Source organism: Cheilinus undulatus, linkage group 16, assembly GCF_018320785.1.
Source record: "Cheilinus undulatus linkage group 16, ASM1832078v1, whole genome shotgun sequence".
Lineage (NCBI taxonomy): Eukaryota > Metazoa > Chordata > Actinopteri > Labriformes > Labridae > Cheilinus > Cheilinus undulatus.
In genome coordinates, this window is record NC_054880.1 from 12,300,693 (window position 1) to 12,323,400 (window position 22,708).

The 22,708-nt window shown below is 36.5% G+C and overlaps 2 protein-coding genes across 3 annotated transcripts; one reads left to right on the forward strand and one right to left on the reverse strand.

The window, feature by feature from the left end:
- Positions 1-489: 489 nt before the first annotated feature.
- Positions 490-19,660, reverse strand: si:ch1073-513e17.1 (sialin). 2 transcript variants are annotated; one of them, XM_041809032.1, is made up of 12 exons: positions 19,508-19,642; positions 14,421-14,474; positions 14,017-14,166; positions 10,847-11,064; positions 8,563-8,796; positions 8,081-8,255; positions 7,582-7,700; positions 6,021-6,182; positions 5,143-5,275; positions 4,241-4,388; positions 2,765-2,855; positions 490-1,907 (listed from the first exon to the last, which is right to left on the reverse strand). In XM_041809032.1, exons 3-12 carry the CDS (start codon positions 14,099-14,101, stop codon positions 1,740-1,742), a joined length of 1,533 nt encoding a protein of 510 aa, XP_041664966.1. In that variant the 5' UTR covers positions 14,102-14,166; positions 14,421-14,474; positions 19,508-19,642; the 3' UTR covers positions 490-1,739. The 2 variants fall into 2 exon arrangements, with proteins under 2 accessions (XP_041664966.1, XP_041664965.1); XM_041809031.1 differs by lacking the exon at positions 14,421-14,474 and having other exon boundaries at positions 19,508-19,660.
- A 212-nt stretch (positions 19,661-19,872) lies between these two features.
- On the forward strand, positions 19,873-22,280 carry LOC121524259 (MYC binding protein). Its single transcript, XM_041809565.1, has 5 exons — positions 19,873-20,309; positions 20,487-20,559; positions 20,666-20,714; positions 21,821-21,950; positions 22,045-22,280. Exons 1-5 carry the CDS (start codon positions 20,295-20,297, stop codon positions 22,087-22,089), a joined length of 312 nt encoding a protein of 103 aa, XP_041665499.1. The 5' UTR covers positions 19,873-20,294; the 3' UTR covers positions 22,090-22,280.
- The last annotated feature ends 428 nt before the right edge of the window (positions 22,281-22,708 follow it).

Below are 22,708 nucleotides of genomic sequence, written 5' to 3' on the forward strand. Positions count from 1 at the left end.
TAGCCAATTCTATGGGCCTGGTTGTACTTAATAACAAAACTGAATCATATCAGAGCTGGGGATCTTCCTTCAGTATTTCTGACAAAAGTGGGATTTAAAGACCAAGGAGGGATTAATCTTTGGTATTTTCCTTTTTATCAACATTGATGCTGCTATTTTTAGACCAACAATGAAATTAAATGTGATAGGTATGGTGAGACTGTCTGCCGATTGCCCTCCTTGCATACGTTCATGAAACAAACACACTTCAGAGCCATTATGCCATTGTCAGTTGCTCTTCAGCATAATTATACACAAGGGTTTTCACTCCATGTCAGATGTCTTGATGCAGTTTTTCTGAAGGTCGCTTACACTAGGCTTTATTTTGTAGTTCATGTTGGCTTTATCATCACAGTTGTCAAACTTCAAGACTGCTAAATTCTTAATGGCTTTATAAATAAATTATCAGAGGGACTGAAATGTAGAAAATGAGACAAATGACTAAAAATGTTCTAATCACAGTTTAACAAACATGATTCTTTTCACAACAGAAATACAAAGTAATACACTCATATTGTACACATTTGTTCAATATCTCACATTCTCAAAGCACATAGAAAGTAGATAAATTACTGCATCTGTTTAAAAACTTCTCAAGTTTACAATCACAGTGCACTTTGACATGAGATGAGAGAATGTGCAAGATATTTTAAAGTTTCTTATAGTTTACAAAAACAACTGCAGTCAAAAAAGTTTAAAAACAGACAGTATTCTTATAAAACAGTGAAACAGTTAAATCTCTGTAAACCCACATTGATCCCAGAAATATTAAAGGAAGTTGTAAATTCTACCACTTTTACGATGAAGTCTTTAATCGCTAGCAGGTGAAAATGCTTTGGTCTTCTGAATGAATATTGAAAACTGTAGCTTATCCAAAAAAGGAGAAAAATATTTCCTAGAGAAAGTACTTTTGCACAATACAAGCACCATTATCAGACATAAGGTCTTTTGATGTACTTCTATGTGAAGAAAGTGCTCCTATTTGTCCCACAGGACAGTCTAATAGTGGTTAGACAACAGCTGTTAAAGTTGTGGTTTGTTTCATAAAAAATCAATAAAAATAAGTCCAACCCTGTCAACAGTTGCATAAAAATGTCAAAATGTTAACAAAAAGGAAGAAAAAGTTTTGGTCTTTAATGTGTTGACTGCATAGTCTATCTCTGTAAAAATGCAGTTTCACTAGTTGCAATCTAAATCTTACTACAGATGTAGTGACTACTGAGCTTCACTCATGTTTAGAAACAGTAAACACATTTCAATATCGATACAAGAGGTGAGTTTCCAGCAGATCTTCATCCATGTTTTTGAAAATATGTGCAAATGTTCTATCTGTCTTTGATGTTTTTATAACATCGACATGTTCTTATTTCCTAACACTCTGCTTTATTACACTTTCCTATTTTAAAAATGAGATTCTGATGTATCAAACTGCTTAGTGCTGAAACTAATATAAAAAGACGTTAAGATACTTTTAACAGGAGTAGAAAACTGCCCAGCAGCATGGACAATTTGATAAAAACTCTGCAAAACTGCAAAAATTTGATTGTTCATTGATTTAACAATCATGGTTCAATGACAGTACGTATTTGTTTATATTCCTATAATATGTCTATATACATCATTTAAGGGACTTCTAAGTCTCTAAAACGTCTTTTTGCTGTGCATTATCCACTTTTTTTTATCTTATATTTGTTTCTGTTTTATGCAATGATAGATGTGCTCCTGTTTTTCTCCACCTCTGCTGCCTCCTCTTCTGTAACGGCCCACGGCTGAATCTTCCCGCTGCTGAGCAGCGTGTAGACGGCAGCCCCAAAGATGTTGATCCCAGCAGCGACCCAGAACACCTTCCTCCAGCCTGCCAGCGTGTGCTGCAGGGAAAAGAAGACAAGTGAATTATGGGTGAATCCCAAACTTCAGTCATAGATTCACAGACTTTAGTACTATTCCCACGGGATTAGTATTATCTGTGGACCTCTAAAGTATGGTAAGTAATTCGCCCTGGAATTTTTACTCCATAAATTACAGATGTGGTCGATTTGCACAGGATTAAAAACACCACCACTGATTACCAACAAATTACCAGAGGATCCTAGGTAATGCTTTACCCATGGGAATAGGGTTTTCGATACTTGTTCCTGGTGATTGTTAAGTGTTGAATACAGTCCTATTATGAAATCATGAAGTAATTATGCACTTTAAATGAGTTCACATATCTGCATACTTTTCTGTGGAACTCAACCAGAGTTCATTGCAAAAGTTGAAGGACTTAGCTGTCCAGCCAACCACTAAATGTTAAAAAAAAAAAAAAAAAAAAAAGTCAACTAAAGACACGGCACTTATTTAATTAATTAAGTTTAGAAAAAAATATTCAGGAAACTATTTTGATAGTTTGCTGAAATGTAGGCCTAAACACAGGGGTGTGAAAGACATCCAAACAGGCTACATGAAGGGGGCTTACTCTGATCGTTGTGTGAGGTAATGCTGCTGTGTCCCATTACTAATTATTTATACTCATCTCAAGCATTCGTGGACTCACTCACTGACAACTTCAGTGAAGGCTATGTGTAAATACAATCATATACTGTCACCCTGAGACTGTGCTAAAAGGGACTGAAATTTGGAAGTCCTGGGTAGGAAAATATAAAACAAGAAAAAAAAAATCAAATTGATACATGGATATTTAGGACTGAATATGGCCAATGCAATCATACAATCTTTCACTCACATCCTCAGTGAAGTATCCTGTGGCGATGGGTGCTAAAACTCCAGGAATTGTACCAAATGTGTTTGTGATCCCTAGAAGGAACCCTGCATACCTGCAAGAGGGAGAAGAAATTATATTATTTGTTATAGATATATAAAAAATCTGATATGCTGATAAATCCTAAGTCATATTAGCCAATACCAATAGATACAAACTTTTTGTCTTGTAAAGAACAGTGAGTCTCCTGCAGTGTTCATTTTGTCGACTAAAACCATTACCAAAAATATCTGAGGACAAGACTAAGACTAGCTAAAAATACATTTTTAAGGACTAAAACTCTGACAAAAGGTACCTTCAGTTTTCATCAAGGAAACTAAAATATAAGCCAGTTTTTGTAAGACACTGAGGCTCAAAGCTGTTTCTCCACTGTAGGAAAATCTGTTTAAAACAAAGTTGTCTGTATCTCTTTTGCCTCTCAGCTGTAGAAAGCAGAGATCCCAGGTTTGGCAGAGAACAAAGAACACACTACCATGATTTGGCACCAGATTCAGGCAAAAAAAAAAAAAAATCAGTGTTCTGAGACTAATATGTAATCACTTTTTATTGACTTAGGACAAATCCCATTTCTACCCCTTAGCCCTTATCTTGGGTGTGCATGTTCACGTCAGGTGAAGGGGTGTCCTAATTTTCTTTTGAATTAAAGGCTAAGGGCCAAGGGCTACATAGCCCTGGGAATGGAGATTTTCCAGGACCACACTTGAAACCGAGGGGTATGATGAATTTGCCTCCACTGCATTCAAGTGTGAAATGGCACAATGGACTATGAAAGAGGTGCATAAATGTGAAAATATTTTTGGCATAATGATTATAGAAAATACAACAGTTGTTTTTTCTCATATATTCAATCTTTAGCCACTGGGGATGGGAGTTTATCGTATTTTAGGTATGTACATGTGTAAACAAGGGCTATTAACTGTATAAATAGATGGAGAAGATTAACACGGAGATCCATAGAATGAGCGAGATGGTCAAAGCTTTTACTGTCACCTCTGATGATGCAGCTGTTTATCAGCAATGTGTGATGATGAACAGCAGTCAAGTGGCGTCTCGTTTCTTAAGGGAAGGTTTTCACCCCTACCCTTACCACACTGTTTCAAGGGGCAAGGGGAGTAGTTAAGGGGCAGAAATGGGATTAGCCCTAAAACTGGAATAAAATGTTTTGGGGTTTTCGTCGACTACAACAAGTGTAAAGTTAGAAACGGTTGGAAAGACTGAAATGTGACTTAAACTGATGAACAGGAGAGAGGTGCGGTTAAGTTTACAGTCTGGTAGATGTTTCATGTTTGGGGATTCATTCCAGATGTTCAGGGCTCAACGCACAGTAGGTCTCTTTGGGTGTGGAGCACTCTAGACAATCATATATATATATTTCTTCAGGTACATAAAGTTGTGTATAGGTTGCTTTAGTCAGGAAACTGTTGGTTTGTTTAGACCCACCGAGGAGCGATGTCAATCTGGTTGATGTAGACTCCGCAGGCACTGGTTCCTCCGATGGTTGTGGAGAGAGTGAGGAAGGTGACAGTGAGGATGTGGCTGCAGCCAGCGTAACCCACGGCGATGAGGAAAGCTGCACCAGGCAGCAGGCCTAGAACATAAATGATGTTACTGGTTCTCTTTGTCTTTGTTTTTTTTAAATTGAAATAGTTATTAAACATAAAACAACTGATTTTATCTATCATGATAAATTCAGACTTTTACAATGAGTTCACTGTAAATGCTCATAACAGCAAAAACAACAAACATACGATGAATTGGGCAGCCATGGTTTGGATTTTTGAAAATAAAACTAAGCCTTGCTTTTATAGTTTAGCCTTTGCTAACAAATTAGAGAGTTAGAGAAACTGCAACTACAAAGTTAAAGCTGATTTTATACAGCTTCTGTGTCTCTTCACCACTTTATTTGATTAGAACAGGAAAATATGTATTTTATATCTGCAGTCCCTACTAAAAGTATTCCTCCTCTTAGATGTTTTACCTTTTTACTGATATTATAAATTAGTCATGGTCAATATAGTTTGGCCTTTTTGAAAAGTGAAAAGAGATTTTTAGAAAGTAATGTCAATGAAAAAAACTATGTAATGTAAAACAAGTGGTGCTAGTAGTCTCACAATCAGTGAAACAGGGATCACCTGAGTGCAGTAAATGTGTCTCAAATGATTGTAGTAGAAAGACACCTGTGTCTGGAGTGTCACTGGTTAATCAGTATACCTAGCTACCATTACACCATGAGGACAAAAGAACACTCCAAGCAACACTGGACGCAGAAACAATTGTGCAAGCATAGATATCAACTACAGTTTATCCATGCAAAGAGCATCTGACAGGAAACACTTCCCGACCTGTGAGTGTGAAAATCTTTCGTACGGTGGTGACACTGAACACCTCCCTCTCAATGAGGCTGTCCGCTACGACACCAGATGTCGTGGCGGCCAACCAGGCACCGAGGTACGGCAGAGCGGACAGGAAACCATTCTGCATGAGAAAAAGAAACATGAGAGAAACAGGAGAGACAGTGAGCCTGGCTCCCTCTAAAGGTTAAAAAAAGGCGTAGCTGCAGCTCTAAAAGCCCATTAATCTAAAATCAAACTGTGCTATTGCATGCTCAGTTGAGTGTTGGATAGAATTATTGAAGAAACAGAAGAAAAAACTTTAAATTTTAGCCAAAACTTGATATAGCTTTATTCAATTTCAAACAGATTATGATTGAAAACACTGGATCAAGTCGCCACAACCACAAATACAACCACTATGCTCCGATTTCCCCATCAATAACACATGATAAACGCAAACATACAAAATCCTTCAAAATGTTAAATATTGCTTTTTATGAAATGTTTCTCCACAACGGAGCTGCTATTTCCCAGGTTTTCTTAATAAATAAAGCTACTGATGCTCACTGACATGGATTCAACTAAAATTCAGCTGGGAAATCTGAGCAGATAACTAACTAATATCTTTGATGGACAACAAACATATGTCTTCTTACTGAATGGCCGGCAAAAGCCTGAAAAATGTATGCAAACATGAAGTAGACACTTATTCAGGAAGTCACTTTGATTTGGGAGTAAAAAGAGCAGTAAGCCTGTGGACTAGCATGTCGAATATCAGGACTCTTCAACGGGAGGAGCTACATGTAATTCAGCCGCCACTACTGCTACTATGTAATTCCATACGATAACTTTGACTGAAACGAGAGAAACAAGTAATCAAACCTCACCGATTTGAGGTCAAAGTGCAGGATGTTGTTCATGTAAGTAGGCAGGGAGGTGAGCAGTGTGTAGTATGACCAGTTTGCGCACATCTGGGTGATGATGATTGCCCACAGAGGGACTGACAGCAGCATAGGCAGCAGAGGCACGGCCCAGCCGTGACCTGTACCCTGTGGATTTAAAGTCACCATAAATTATTCAGTACCAGCAAAAACACCAAATACACTTTTAAAAAACTTTTACATAACCTGGGCATTGTAAGTTACACTGCCTATAAAAAGTACAAACCCCTTTGGATGTTTTACTCTTTTACTGGTTTTATCAATCAATCATGGTCAATATAATTTGTTTTCGGTCTCATCAGACCAAGGAACTTTCTTCCACTTGAAACACTGGCTTTCTCTTTGCCATTCTACCATAAAGCTTTGACTGGTGAAGAACCCTGGCGACAGTTGTTGTTCAACAGTCTCACCTGCTGAAACTTCTAACTTCTTCAGAGTAGTCATAGGTGTCTTAATGGCCTCTCTCACTGGTCTCCTTCTTGAACAGTCACTGAGTTTGAGTGGACAGCCTCATCTAGGCAGGTTTACACATGTGCCATATTCCCTACATTTCTTGATGATGCCTTGGAAAAATGTTTGTATCCCCCTGACTTAAACTTTTCAAAAACATTTCTCTGAGTTGCTTGGAGTGTTCTTTTGTCTTCATGGTGTAATGGTAGCCAGGAATACTGATTAACCAGCGACTGGACCTTCCAGACACAGATGTCTTTATACTACAATCACATGAGACACATTCATTGCACTCCTCCTTTCGCTGAGACCACTTGCACAAATTAGCAGGACCTGTTCTGAATTAGGTCAGTACCTTTAAAGGGGGTGAAAATTTATGTAGTCACTTATTTTACTTGATATATTTTTATTTTATTGGCATTACTTTGTAGAAATCTGTTTTCACTTTGACATTTAAGAGGTTTTTGTTGCATTTCTTTGTCAAAAAAGCCAAATTATATTGAACATGATTGATTTATAAAATCAATAAATGGGTAAAACATCCAAAGGGATAAATGCTTTTTATAGGTACTATAAAAAAATTAAAACCAAGGTTTGCCACTGATAAGGATAATTTAGAGGATGAGAATAATAATAGACAACAGAGAGACAAAGAAAGAGGAACTTTGACATTAAATATTTGAAAACATTTCTCTGTTAGCCTTTCAAACTCTGGTTAAAGTAAAGGTGTGATGGAAAATAAAACACCTGAAAGTCTCTGTGCAAACAATGAAACATGGCAGAACTAAAGTGTTGCTTTTATTTCTACTTTAATATAATGACATTTGCTTCCACAGTAATCTAACAACTTTACAATAGCATTGCTTTCTTAGTATTAAGATAAAAAAATCAGATGAGGATTAGATTTTACTTAGTGGATTTATCCTATCCCCCTACAGGAGCTGCAATAAAGCACAGCAAATCATTCCTTTGTATCCTTAAATCCCTAAAACTTTTGAATCTAAACAAACAAGACTGAAAAACTTGAGTAATGCTTTGTATGACCATATAAGCTCACCTGAGGTCCAATGGAGTTTATGATGTAATCCCTCTCTTCTTTGCTGATTCGGCGATGCGTTCGAGGGTCATCTGCAACAAAAATAAACCAAAAGAGCGCCCACAGACAACCAGCACCGCCTGAAAGAGAGACAGAGAGGGACATTTTTATTGACTGTGTTGGTGAATAATTAAAGGAACAGTGTTAGCTGAAGAGTTTACAGGTAAAGTCTGCTGTCATTACAAAATAAAACTTCTGTAAACTTATTATGTAACACAGGGTTAAAGACTTACGCTGAATTTTGAAAGGCAAATGTTTATCACAGCTAGAATCAAGGAGAAATGATGACAAAATCTAAGAACCCTCTATGTCAAAGGTTAAATAAAGGCTAGTAAATACCACTGATAAATGTAGTGTCGACTCAGCACCTGTCATAAATGAATAGTATTGTCTTATATTTTTATATTCCTATCAGACAGCTGCTTTGTGTCCTGTAGGTCTGTGCCTGTTTTCCTCTCACCACAGAAGTAGAAGACAGCCGGCCAGCCTAAACTCTGGCAGATGAAGCCAGTGAGCGGCAGAGACACGAAGGCCCCAAAGTTCGCTCCAGATCCTGACAGGGTCATGAGGCGAGAGCGCTCCAGAGGGGGGGCCCAGCGAGCCCACATCGCCATCATCGCTGGGAATGTCACACCCTGGAAAAGATGAATGAGACAGGAAGTCAGACAGGAAGATAGATCATCTTTTATTTATTCAAAATGCTCCCACACATTTGAATGTTTTTTGTTGACATTTTGAAAAATTTAAAAGATTTAAAGGCCAGCTGAGATGCTCTAATGGGTAGTTTACCTTGAAAAGAGTTAATTCTCACGGTATGGAGTTTGCTTAAAAGTAAATGAGTTATTCTCAAAATGATGTTAAGAGTACAAAGAAGTTGATATTCGTACTGAAAAACTGTGCTGAGGGATATAGTAAAAGGCTTTTAATCAGCTAACTGCTCACCTCTCCGAAGCCCTCCAGAGCTCTGAGAGCAAACAGCCAGTAGATCCCCAGTTCAGCAGCCAGAGGGGTGAGCAGGGTGAGGACAGCGGTGCCCAGCACTCCTAAACCCATAAAGAGGCTCCCCCCATAGTGACCGGACAGGTAACCTCCTGGGACCTGTGTGCACAGGTACCCAAAAAAGAAAGCTCCGAGCAGCCAACCCTGAGTCTCTGCGTCCCACGGGTACTGAGGGATCTGCAACAGGAGCACAGGCAGAGGGGGAAATTATGGGAACACAGGCTGGAACAAGTGTCTAAAAAAGGCTGATAGGTATGAGCAAATTTCAGACCAATACAGTCATCGATATTAGCAGAGAAAAATTAAATAAGTAAAGATAAGGCTGCTGAGAAAGCAAGTTTTAGCACCAATATTTGTTTTCAAAGCTAATCAGATGGCTGCTTTCTTATATAATACATATTATAAAAAAGTTCTTGTATTGTTTTGTATTGTATTGCATATTAAAAAAATATTTACAATGTAAATATATTGCCAGCTAATTCTAGTGTGCACCACCGTCTACTCAGCAGTGAGGCTCGGCTACATGTGCTGCAGAGAGTACTACAAACTACAAACTATAGATTTCCTTCACATCTTCTGACCTACATCAGTCAGAAGAGCTCTGAAACCTCCCATATTTGTTCTTAGGGTGTTTTCTTAACGTATGTCTCAAGGGTCAGAACTGAACTTAAAATTTGCTGCTCCTGTCGGCTGGAATGAATTACAAAAGGACCTGAAACTTCATGACTTGGTCTGGTTGGATGCTTTTAGGAGTATTCTAGTTGACTTGTAGGCAGACACATCAGTTTGTTGATGTTCTACCTGATCAGTGAGGCTTTATGAATGTATATGAATACATTTGATTTATTTGTTGTTCTCTAGTATGCTATAGTGCTTTTATGTATGACTGCTTATTGTCTGAATCTTTGTTAACTGCTGCTGCCTGTCTTGGCCAAGACACTCTTCAAAAAGCGATTTTTAATCTCAATGAGGTTTTCCTGGGTAAATAAAGGTTAACTAAAAATATATATTCTAAAAAAAAATGTAGCACCCTCTGCCGGACAAAAGCAATTCGAAGCCATCACTTCCAGATAATGAAAAAGATTACTTTTAGCATTATGTGGTTGGTAAATAAAAAACGTTATCACATTGGTTAAAAAAAAAAAAAAATACCATTAAACAAAAATCAGTGACTGGTAGATATCTGCTGAATAATGTTGGGTATTCGTAAATGTGACCAGCAAGTCAAATTAAAGTATGAAAATAGTAAAGAAACATGATCAAATCTGCCATGAAAACTAGAACACTTCTGGGATTACATGATTTTATATTAGTGTGAAATTAGACGCATAAATTGGCTGTAATTGGTGCTGTAAAAAACATTAAATGCATTTTATAAAATCTAAAATGTATTCTTTATTTTAACCAGTTATTATTATGTTCATTGGTTAGAAAAAGCAATTAAAATTGGCTTACATCTTGTGTTTTGCTGATAAACCCATTTAGACCTAAAGCCCGTCTAACACCTTGTAAAACCAAAGAATTATTTGAAACACTGGAGGTTTTTCTGAAAAACGGCACAGAATTTCAACATTACCTAAAATCTTTAATTCTCAGCACTGTTGTTGTTGTTGTAGTCTTATAAAATACTGCAGTAGTTGGTCTCTATGTCACTCTCCTCGCGCAGTATGTCAACTATTGTTTTTGCTATGGCTAAAGAGGATAAAACCAAAATATTTTTCCACCCACCCCCCTTTCAGTCTCTGTTTAACCCAATCACATTGCAGTTCATCGACCACGTGTCTTAAAAACAATTCTATCCAAACTCAAAACTCTTATCTGGTTTTAAAGGCATGTGAAATGGTTAAAGGCATGGTTAAATGAAGCATCACTATCTGCATTTGAATGATGAAAGCTATAGAATTTTTTTCTTTTGTTAATTTATGTCTGATTATAATGGTTAAATTGAGAATATTCCATGATGTGTAACAATCTGTCTCTCTGGTGGTGAGAATAAAATCAGTTCTCCCCTCTTAGTAACCAGTTACCAATCTCTGTTCTATACCAAGAAGACCTGTACCAGTACCTGCTGATATATCAGCAATAACAATCTGACCTATTCCCCTCTGGGCTCTCTTTAAATTCTGAGATAACTTCATGTTATTGATTATTTATAAGTTAATAATAAATACATTTTCTACCTGCATTGTGTGTTTTGTTGGAATAAAATGTATAAAAGTGTTTTTACCCCGTCAGGCTGTGGGAAGGTCTCGCTGGTGTTTTCCATCCCATGTGGCATCGGACAGGCATGGACTATGGAGCTGTTCTGAGCTGGTTTGGGGTCAGTGATGTTCACCATGGCTACCATGGCAACGCTGAGGTTGACCCGCAGACCGTAGACCACGGCGAACCCCATAAACATGAGGATGGCCAGGTTGAGGCGAGCCGAGCAGCACTGAGGAGGAACTGATCACAGAGAAAACAATCAGATTACATGAAGGATTTACTCGTCACATTATCAATACATGTTTACTCTATAAACAGATATGTTTATACCTCAGCTGCTCGCTGTGCGTCTAGCATAGTGGTTCCAAAAGTGGAGCCTGTGGCCCTTAGGGGCCAAGGAAGACCCAAGGTTTCACCTTTTTGCACTGCACATTTAGTGAGAGGACTTTCTGGTAATGTAGCACTAACAATAACTCTACGGACATCACAACGACCAAAATAAAGACAAAACTATGAGTTTCATCTGCTGCACTGGTGTGATGATGGGTTTCAAAGAGAGAGACATGACTTTATCACATCCTAACTGCGTGAGATAAATGTCTGTGTGTTGATGTGTACAGTGAGAGTGGGCTGCTTTAAAATATTTTCACCTGCCAAAGGGAAGGGGGGTGGGGGACAGAAATAGTTTTGGAACCACTGGTCAAGCCTATATCTTTATGTCAGAGCATCTGATGTTACAGCAACATCACTTTAATAGCAGTCATTTGATCGTCAGCTCCCTCTTTAAGATCTTACATGAAGTGTAATCAGTAACCAGAGAGAAGCTGATGTGTATAAAAGCTAGAATTAGGTAACCTACAATTATAAAAATGTGCTGAGTAATACGACACACAGACCTGCAATACCCACAGTATATCATAAAATAAAGTTCACTCCTGCTAACACTTCTATGTCTAAGCTATAAACAGAAGCTTTGAGACATTTTAATATAATGTTTATTTTAATTTAATTGTGCAAACAACAAAACAAACATCCACCTGTTGCTTCACTGCAGAGAAACAAGAAGAGAAAAGCATGTCAAAGTCCTCTTTTTAAAGCATATTTACAGTTATTCCCGATTTTTTAGTCACTAGGCAAAACTTATGTCATTGTTTTTCTTATAAAGGGGACATATTACGCAAAAATCACTTTTTCAGGTTTCTCTAACAAAAATATGTGCCCCTGGCCTGAACACAATCCCCTCAAGTACCAGAAAAATCCCCCCACCTCTTTCTCCACCTTTCAGAAAATGTGTGCTGAAACAAGCTGCTCTCAGATTTTCCCCCATGACCTCATGTGGGGAGTTAGCACTGCCCCAGGTTTGGTTGCCCCCCCTGATAAAAAGAAAGTTCTGCCCTCTTTTCCTGGAGCAGGACAGCTCAGTGGGTTATCCTGCTGACTTTGGTCTGGGAGATTTATGGTTCAAATCCCAGTCAGGCCCTTTACTTTATATAAAAGCGTCTGTAACATTGTTACATCAGGAGTGCCACATCCTGTGAGGGGTGTGGTCAGGGGCGGAGCCAGACAGATCAGTAACATTTAAAGCCACAATCTAGGTTATACCTTTAAAAAATTATCCTCAGAGTTACAACATTTGACAGAAGAATTACCTGTGAATAGTTTGATAAAATAAGTATAAAATATTTTAGAGGACAAATATCCAACTAGTCTTCTTTTTTCCATATTTACAGTATTACATGCTTCTAGAGTTAAAAATGAAAATTATTAAATTATTTCACTAGCAAGGACCAAACTATCAACATCCTTCAATTGATAACTATCTATTTACTTATGATACTGGAATGATTATTTTGACAACTTTTCTGGTGGACTGGTCTGGCTCCATCTCTCACTGCTGTTAAAACCTTAAAGTAATTATTAGTGAAATGTTCATTATAATAATAAGGATAGAAAAATAAAAATGGCTTGCTTGATGATCTCAGTAAACCGAATATTTCAGGTTTTGAACAACAAGAAGTTTCATGAATCCACCTTGGAATTAGAAAACTGCAAAGGAAGTTTAAGAGCCAGTTTCAAACCCAGACCAACCTCGTGCATGGGGTGCGCAAACCACTAGGCCAGGGGTGTCAAACTCAATCACAGCAGGGGCCCGATTCTGGATTCTGGTCTAACCTGAGGGCCTAACGGGGTCACCTGTTTAACCAGAAACTGCCAACCTTTCTTCACCGGTAATAAAATGTGAACAGAAAACTTAGCACTGATGATAAATTATTCTGACATTTAAAAAGTAAAAAAAAATAAGTTTAAAGGCTCACAATCTGAGAAAAGTAAATTTATAAGTTCAAAAAGGTCAAAACATGAAATTGAAAAATAATATTTTTTAAAGGCAAATATATAAGAAAGAAGTCAAAATCATGAGTTTAAAAGGTCAAAATATGAAATAAAATTTGTAATCATTAAATTAAAAGTCAAAATATGATTCAAAATTTTAAATTGCGAGTCTAAAAGGTCAAACCATGGGATTATGAAGTCAAAGTTTGGAGTCGAAAATATGAGGTAAAATACAAAATAACTGGTTAAAAAGGTCAAAATATCACTTCAAAGTTAGAATTATGAATCTTTCAGCTCAAAATATTACATGAGAAGTCAAAATTATGAGTTGAAATGCTTAGAGTATGACATTAAAAGTCAAAATCCTAAATTTGAGTCCTAATTGTGAGATGCTAAATTGAAAATATGAAATTAAAACACAAATGAATATCTTTTCCTACATTCCTGACTTCTTATCTAAATATTTTTACTCCTTATTTTTTCAGATTTTGTGACTTAACAAGGATATCTTAAATCATCAAGGATAAGTTCACATTTTTATACTTGAGGAAATCTGCAGACCTCATACTGATGGGCCAGTAAGAACTGAGATTGTCTTGTGGGCCGGATTTAACTGTTCCACGGGCCAGATTTGGCACCCGGGCCTTGAGTTTAACACCTGTGCACTAGGCCATCTTCGCCCCAAAGTTTTTGAAGTTTAATGATTAAATTGATTCAACTCGAAAATTAACCAATATGCTGATTCAAGATCAACCACATGCTGAAAGTTGAAAGTTTTAAGCAACTGTTAAACTTGTCCTTAAGGTTGAAACAGTTATATTTTACCTGAAAGTCCTTCTCCTGACACAAATATGAACATACCTGCATCTCTCTGGATGAGGGGTTCAGCGTCCTCGCTCTCGTCCAGAGCAGTCGAGTTAATGGAGTAGCCATTTGGAGGCGCCATGGCACTCCGACAGTAAAAATCGAGTTGTTAAAAGGACGTCACTGAGCCATGGTGTCAGAGAAAACCTGAAGGGCAGAAAAGGAAGTGATGTGAGAAAACACAAGCAGAAGCAAAGAAGACAATGTGTGCAAACAGAGGATATAAAAATAAACCTGTGACAGAAAAGTACCTACAGGAAGTGGGACAACACATGAAAAAATAAGTTTTGACCTCACTGAAACAGAGCTAGCCGGGGACTTCTTAAAAGTTCCTACATTCTTATCAATTTAAGCTTCCAGCTTCCACAAATGCAAAGAAAAAAACACATCTCTGTTCATACCTGTTTTTTAGCTTTTGTAAACTTACAAACAGCTCTCAGATTATATTGACTCTCCTGAAAAGAACAATTCAGAAAGTGGTTAGTGGCAAAAAGGTGGTATATGAAGAGGTTAGAGGTGGCAAAAATGTGGAAGAAAGAGGTTACAGATGCAGAAATGTGGCAAAACAGGTTAGATGTGGCAAAAAACAGTGGAGATAGGTGGCAAAAAATTGAAAAATAAAGTTGTAATAAGAGGTTAAAAGTGGCAAAAATGGGACAAAAATTGCTAAAATGAGTTTAAGAAGGGAATAAGTGGGTAAAATTTGGTTACAGATAGAAAAAGAAGTTGCATAAAGAGGTTAAAAATTGAAAAAAAGTAGGTTACAATTTGTGAAAATGGTTGGGAAAAGTGGTGAAAAGATGTTTAAAAGTGGCATGAATGAACAATTTCAACATCAGACCTGCTTGACCCACTTTTCAGCGCCAGCATTAGGCAACTGTTCGCCAGGATGCTAGCACCAAAGCTACTATCATGCATGGCTGATATTATCAATAAATCACAACCATTCTCTGGGTTTTTCAAGTGCCCAGCCAAGTCTGTGGGCAGGTTTAGATTCAGTTAAAGTTAGGACGAACTCTGTTTTAGATTTTTGGTCGAACAAAACTTCAGATTTGAAGCTGCCAATTTGATATTTAGTTACACTGGATATTTGTTTTCTTTTTTTTATTTTCTCCCACATTTTATAGGTAAAAACATTCATCCTTCACAGATATTATCTTTGATTGCATCTTTGATTAAATGTTGGCGTTAGTGCTGACTCACGGAAGAAAACAGTTGCTTAATATATAATTATCTCCACTGCTTTCTCTTTTATCTAAAATTGTGGTTTCTTCAGTTCTTTGTTCTGTGTTTTCTCTGTGGGTAATATCACTCCTTCACTCACTGCTAATCCTACATTTTGCATGTGACAGAGTTCACATTCAGCAGATTTATTGATTCAAGTCTTTATGCTGAGGCCAGTATTAAAATAAACCGTCATAGTTTTACTTCTCAAATGTGTCTTTTTATTCTTATTGGCAGAAATGTGAAGACCCATGAGGTAAACAGGCAGTAGATGTTTATACTGAAATTTATAATCCAACTAGTTAGGTTGGCCAGAGGTCGACAATTTTCCCCTGACAGCAGAGATATAAAAATGTTACATCAGCACAGAACTGGACAAGAAACACACAAAGATCATGTGAGGCTGCAGGTCTGAGGTTTTCACATCAACAACCCGTCTCAGTGACTGGAAATGACCTCTCAGTTTTCACTACGGTCTGACACTTTTGGCTGAAGAGGTCACATGTTGATCCGTCCACTAAAAGTTTCCCGTCCCAGTAGTTATAAGGAATGTGTCAGCTGCCCAAAACTTTAATCCAACGTGCACCAATCACAGGGAGCAATCACGCTGGCAGCTTTGAACACCTCGGCACAAAAAAGGGTTTTGTCAGCACATGGCAGACACACGCTGGAGTCACAGTGTTTAGAGTGGATTGATGGTATTATACAGGAAAATGTACCATAAAAATAACTCAATAAATTCAATCATTATTCTAACTCAGTGATAACTCTGTTCGTCTTTTGAAATGTTGTGAGACAGCTAAATTACGCTAAAACAGCTCTTTAAAGCTTCAATTCCATGCTTTTGTTTGATGAGAGGTCAAAAATCTGAAGATAGCAAATTTACACTACAAAAAAGGACAAAAATTCTCAAATCTTTTTAATCTTACTCACATTTCAGAAGCTGAAATCTAACGATCTAATATTAATAATAATTAATAATAACTAATAAAGATTGTATTAATCATTCTACTATTTCCTATAAATATTTATTAATCTTTAATTTTTTATTCATTTAGAAAATGTGTAAGTATTAGAGATGTAATAATGCTTCCATTTAACTTTGGTATTGGCCAGTATTGGCCCTGAAACATCCTCCATCTGTAAAATAATGTGGCATGAGCAGATTTCTGTAGCCAATGTTTATCTGCCATGTCCGTCTAATTTAATGCTAGCCTCCAGTTCACTATCATGAAGTTTTTCATCAGGCAGAAGAGAACAAAATCTGATGTTTTCATGGTCAAACAAGTGACAAAATGTTGGCGTAGTGGGAATGCTACAGCAAAAGAAGTGTTGAAAAGAAATGTCCAGTATCAACTAAGCTGTTATTTTAAACATCAGTTTCCCCTAGCTCTAACTCTCAGTGCATCTCTCTTGGTAGTGCTGGGACATTAATAAAGTTTCTATTCCAATGAGGATTTTGACATCTCACAAACATGAAACCAAAACAATCATGATTAAATGTTTACTGTGTCTTCTCTAAAGCAGAGTCAGGCCTGGGATAGTGCAAAATAAAGTACAAATTTAAAAGAGGGGTCATGCTGGAAGTCATTTTAACAGGCATGGTATTAATATCTATTATGTGTGATTACAAATAAAATGTAAAAAATATATAATAATAACAATAAAAAATCTCTCGGTCTAAATCTAAAATAACTGACGAGGATTTTTGCCATAATTAGCTTAAGCAGCCTGATGTGTGAGGACGGTAAACGTAGGAAAAATACAGGAAAAACCTGTCAACAACTAAATCAATAAATGCCTTATCTGGAGAAACACTAAACACGTCCATCTAGTTTACTTAATCAGTGAGATTGTGTCAGGTTCATTGATTTTTCTCGACTCGCATCCTTCAGTAAACTTTTAATCCATCTCTGACGCCATCTGGAAGACTTGTGTTGGGGTTGCATTTATCTGCCAAACATGTTTTTATCAGTCATCATTGACTCAAAGATTACTTTTACCACCAGCTGAAGCAAATTAAGACCTGTCTCCTGAATCTGAACTTTTAACCTTTTATGAGCTTGTGTATTTCTTAACCAGGGAACGACAAACACAGATGTTATTTTGAAAGCCGCTGAATGATCTGCTTAATAGATAATATCACCTTAATCAATACGGTCTTTTTGATTATCATTACGTGACACTTTGTTTCCCACAAATTACACAGAATCAAACATTTTGATAAACATTTTTATTTTTGGTACATGTTTCTGCTGTTTAAATGTATGTTATATCTAGGGCTGAGCAATTTGGGATTTTTTTTTTCTCCCAATATTGCAATTGCAGTTTAACCCTTTAAATCCTGAAACCACATATAAAACCAAGAAAATTAATTTTTTTTGGGAACTAGGATGTTTATCTAGTCTTCTACTGAAAAACAAATAAATTTTCATAAAATTTCACCTTTAAAAAAACACTTTTAATGCATTAGGCTTGATCATTTATCAGATTGTATACAAAATGTTATTAAGGAAATTATTGATCATGTTAATTGGACAAAGGTTTCACAAAAGTGTGTATCAATAATGATACAACTGGCTCTAACTAAAGGGTTAATATATGATTATATATCATTTCATCATCTTATGTAAGTTATTTTATACAACAAGCAATAACTCCTTCTTTATTATGATTAACACATTATTTGGTGGGTTAAAAATATCTTATTGCGATTATTTTGACTCATCGCATATTCAATATTAATTATGTATTGTAAGCGAATGATGATATTAAGACTTTCTCATCTTTAATGAGACAAGCATTTACCAAAACAATGTAAGTAGTATTTTTAATGTTTGCATGATGGGTCGAGCATTTTGACAAGCATTTCAGGCCAAAGAAAAAATATTGCACCTTCTGGGATTTGAAAAGTTGCAGCAGGACACATTGAGATTTTATCTAAATTCTGATGACATGAGAATTTATTGATGATACTGTCTAGACTTTGTGGGCCCAAACTGACGATTATTTTAAATTATGAAAGAGAGCATGTTTAATCTGTTACAAAAATGTCCCTTCTCTGGAGTACAAAAGATTATATGGAGAAAGCACAAAATCCCAGGGTCCAGGATGGCTTTTTTTTTCTCAAAATAAAAGTGCTGAAAAAATGAGAAATTTGAGGAACCTAATTACAATTTTCCTAAATTATAGCTCAATGTTGACAAAAAACCTTATATACTGGATGCAACTCGCCAACTTAATTTGATGCCATTATAACCAGGTATGGACAAGATGAATAGCCCATTGTGCACTTCCAATTCTTCTGCAATGTGACATCCTAGTTTTGTTCATGACAGAGCATATACTTTCTCTCATGTGATTCTTGTCTAAGTATCTATGCTGTTGTGTGTCTCAGCTAATCTGGAAAACAGCCAGATTCACTTCTCTTTTCTGACACAGCTGATGCAGCATTCATTGTTTTAAGAAGAGATTGTTTTCAGTCTCTGCCTGTTACAATCCGGTTTGGATGCATTTTGTCAATGTTCATGCTTAACTTAATATAAACTTAAAAATAATCACATATCAAATTAAAAATATGTTTATTTCTCGAATCGCTGAGCCCTACTGACTTCCACTAAGCTGTGAAGGATGAAACCTTTTTATAAGACAATTACTGTTTATAAATGTAAATTAACTGGAAAGTGCCTTTTCCTTCTTTAAATAAAATTGAAGGTAACTGATAATTAAAAAAGTGCCCACCACATGTGGTTAAGTTGTCAAGCATGCAAAGCAGATAATTTCATTTTAATTGCATAAAAATGCATTTTATCATCATACAGCCTCTCTTAGATTTAATTTTGCATGTATTTCATAACTACGTTTGTGTTATCAAAAGTATTCACTGTTTTTAAAATTCAAGCGAATTCATTTTTGCTGAACAACTACTGGTCTAATCAATTATTATAACTGCGCAATTCAACAAAATGATAGAAAATCTAAAAGCGATGGAAATAAACAAGCGAATATGAAGCTTGAACTGTTAAATTATGTTTATATAAGATTAAACCACTTAAGCGTGTTTAAGATCCTCTGTGTGTCTGAAATAAGCCAAATGCCAAACAATTTAATACAGAATAACAGGAATAATTAAGTATAAACTAACTTTTTTAATGAACGTTTTTTCAATGTGTGCTAACATGAAACCACAGGTTAGCTAGTTAGTTAAGTAGCTATAACAATGTATAACTGGTTAACAATAAACTTGTACGGTAAGACAGCTTACCTTGTGAAGTGCTCTAAAACGACACCATCTTTTTATGACAGCCTGGTTTGTTGTGCTGAACGTAAAAAGATCATAAAACTCGAGCTTTTACTTCTCATCACAGCCGGCTACATAACAAGTGAGCTGTGTTTCTGTTTTTCTCTACTAGAGAAAGGGAGTCACATGAAAACATTACATATAAATGTAGATCTATAAAACAGTTGTCTAGCAACGCCTGGTTGTAAGCTTGAATGCGAGGTTTACACATATGGTTTGTAAATCGAATCCTACGGAAGTGACGTTAGAGTAACTGACAAAACGGCCCGCCCTCCTCTTCTGTTTGTTTTTTCGGCTTTTTTTAATAAGCAAAATCGTTTTTCTCGTTCGATTATGTAAGAGATCAAAAAGTGATACGACCGATAATGAAAATCAAAAGACAAAAACATTTGGTCAGAGCTGTAAACTCACTTTAGGTTTGCGCATGCGCTTCACTGTCCACAGTTGCTAAAGTTAGCCTTTAAGCCATAAACAAATTTGTTGAACAGAGCAATGTAAAAAAGCATTCCTTTTTTTACTCGTACTCCCTCCACCTCCGTAATTCTAATTTAACGGATAAAATCTTGTAAAAAATGCATTTCCGCATAGGAGCGGCCAATTTTACGTGTTGTTATGGCAACGAATGTGCCACCTGTGAGTTGTAGGCTAAAGCAAACGTCCATCGACGCTACAAGGAGTCTGTAAGCCAGCGTTAAATAACGTTTCCTACATTTCCAGGCTACTTACAAATCAGATAGTAGACTTCGAATTCATGGCCCATTATAGAGTAAGTAATTTGTCAACTTCTTTCAAAAATGTCATATTTTACACACGGTTACGGCTGCTTGAATGACGTATGGGCTAACTGGCTAGCTAGCGATGTAAGAATGTGCCTGCAGCTTGTAAGACATGCCCTTATGTCTCACAGTGTAAGTCAAAGTTTAACATTTCTCTGAAATTTCAGGCTTCAGAATCAAAGAGGGAGCAGTTCAGGCGATATCTAGAGAAGTCTGGGGTCCTTGACACTTTAACAAGCGGTAGGTATATTAGCAATTCTTCACTCAAAGCATGGTCAGATCCTTAAAATCAACCATTAATTACTGTTTTCTGCAGCTATTCCAACATTCCGTGTCTCTTTTGCAGTGTTAGTGGCACTTTATGAAGAAACTGACAAACCTAACAATGCACTGGAGTATCCTTTATATGTATGCACCCTTACATATATTTATATTGTTTACAATAAGTATTTAAGTCTACAAATAGTTTTATAGTACTTTCAGTCATTTGAAACAGGTGTTGTTGTGTTTTCAGTTTTGATTTTGACCATTATCCAATGAAATCAACCACACGAAAAACTAAGGATAGCCAGGCCTTACAGTTTAAATGAGGAAATTGTTTATCTGAGGATTGTGCCTCCTTATCTTTGGGTAATCCTGGCAAAAATAATCAAAAAGATCCACCCATAGCAAATGAAAGGTGCTTTTATTAAACACCTACCAGGTGGGGAAAGTCACGGAATACATTTGTTTCTGTAATTGAGTAGATTTCTGTGTAGTTTTTGTAGTTATAAAATCAGTAAATCTACTTTTACTGAGGTATATTTTGGGAGACGTATTGTACTTTACCAAATTTTAGAAAGCATAATTTTCTGAGTAAAAATTTTAGCACTAAAAGTTTTAACCAAAGTAACTGCACTTTTACTTGAGTTTGTTAGACTTGTACTTTTCCTAATCTGCCCAGTGGCCTACATGTGACAAAGAAAAAAAACCCAACAAGATTCCCCTGCCATAAGACTGTCCTGTGTACTTATGTTTCAGTGTCTGAATATAAAACCTCTCATTGTGCTGTTTGCTATCACTGCAGGATGTTTAGGCTGGGGAAAACTGTATTTCTCCTTTTAAAGTATTTTGAAAATGTCAGAAATGTCTGCAATTTAGCTTCAGGGCTGGTTGGATTTTTAACAAATTATGTTTTTTGAATTGTAATAACATTGTTGATAATCTAACCAAACAAAGCAGTACCTTTATCAGTAAACCAGGCTTAAGTTTATTGGACTGTGGTTTGTAACTGTCATTCTTGACACCTCGACTTTTGCAGTATACACAAAGTAAATAAAAGAGAACATCAGTCAAGCTCAAAAGGAGCACATGCATTACATGAACGGCCTCTTAAAGGTAATGAAGACCCAAACAGCATGTTTGATTGTGTCTTTTACCCAGTGCAGCCAGGCTTTATGAAAGTATTACATTTCTGTGGAGTGGTGATAGAGAGCACATATTGACCTTAACCCAAGCACAGTTTCATAAAGCTCCACCTGGGAGCGACTGGTTCAGAGCCAGCAGATGCTGAAGCTCTTCGCATGGAGCTGGCTGAGCTACAACAGAAATGTAACCTGCTCATGGAGGAGAACAAAGAGCTGAGAAACAGGGTAAAAAAAACTGCTAAAATGCACAGATAGTAACAGATGCTTGTGTCTGTCTCCTTCCCTAACCCCATCTCTGTTTTACTCTCTCTCTCTACAGCTGATGCAGTATGAAGCAGCACCTGAGGATGGAGCAGGAGAGTAGAGAGGAGTTTTGTCTTGAGTTCTGGGGTAAAAACATGACAAAATAGCATTTTTTAAGAATAGGTTTATGTTTATTACATTCAAGGGATGTACAGCGAACACAAAATCACTGTTATTTTTTTGTTATACAAACAAAAAACAACTTTTACTTCTTAAGAAATAAAAACAACTTGTTTTCCAACATGTGGCATCTTTGATTATTTTGATGTTCTCAATTGGCATTGTTTGAAGGGTCACAAACCCAGCCACTTTTCTAAATGAAATAAATTAAAAATTAACTATTTTAAACATTTTTTGGTTGGTCCTAAGACACTTAAATTGATATAAAGTGCATGATTGAACATCAAGTAAAAATTATTTTTCATACAAAAACAATGAGAGCTCGTTCCTGTGCCTAATGGGAGATTAAAGCCTCATACATGAAAACACATCAAAGTGAATGTTTTTGTATGTTTTGTGGCTTTATCACAGAGGTACTTAGCTTTTATTTTCACCGAGTTTCTTTTTTTCTTTGTCACAATAGAGATTGAATTAATTGAAAGCATCCTGTTGCATAACAGCCCCACGTGCCCTAAAAAATCTGTATAGATTTTTGGCCTGTTTTCCATTCTCTGCCAATC

Excerpts from the sequence above, each read along its gene's own strand:
- si:ch1073-513e17.1 (XM_041809031.1), bottom strand. The coding sequence starts at position 14,101 with ATGGCGCCTCCAAATGGCTACTCCATTAACTCGACTGCTCTGGACGAG. Across the intron at positions 6,183-7,581 it reads TAAACTCCATTGGACCTCAG|GGTACAGGTCACGGCTGGGC; the intron begins GTGAGCTTATAT and ends TTAAATCCACAG. Across the intron at positions 4,389-5,142 it reads AAAGATTTTCACACTCACAG|GCCTGCTGCCTGGTGCAGCT; the intron begins GTCGGGAAGTGT and ends TTTATGTTCTAG.
- LOC121524259 (XM_041809565.1), top strand. Across the intron at positions 20,715-21,820 it reads AAACCTAACAATGCACTGGA|TTTCATAAAGCTCCACCTGG; the intron begins GTATCCTTTATA and ends ACCCAAGCACAG. Across the intron at positions 21,951-22,044 it reads ACAAAGAGCTGAGAAACAGG|CTGATGCAGTATGAAGCAGC; the intron begins GTAAAAAAAACT and ends CTCTCTCTACAG.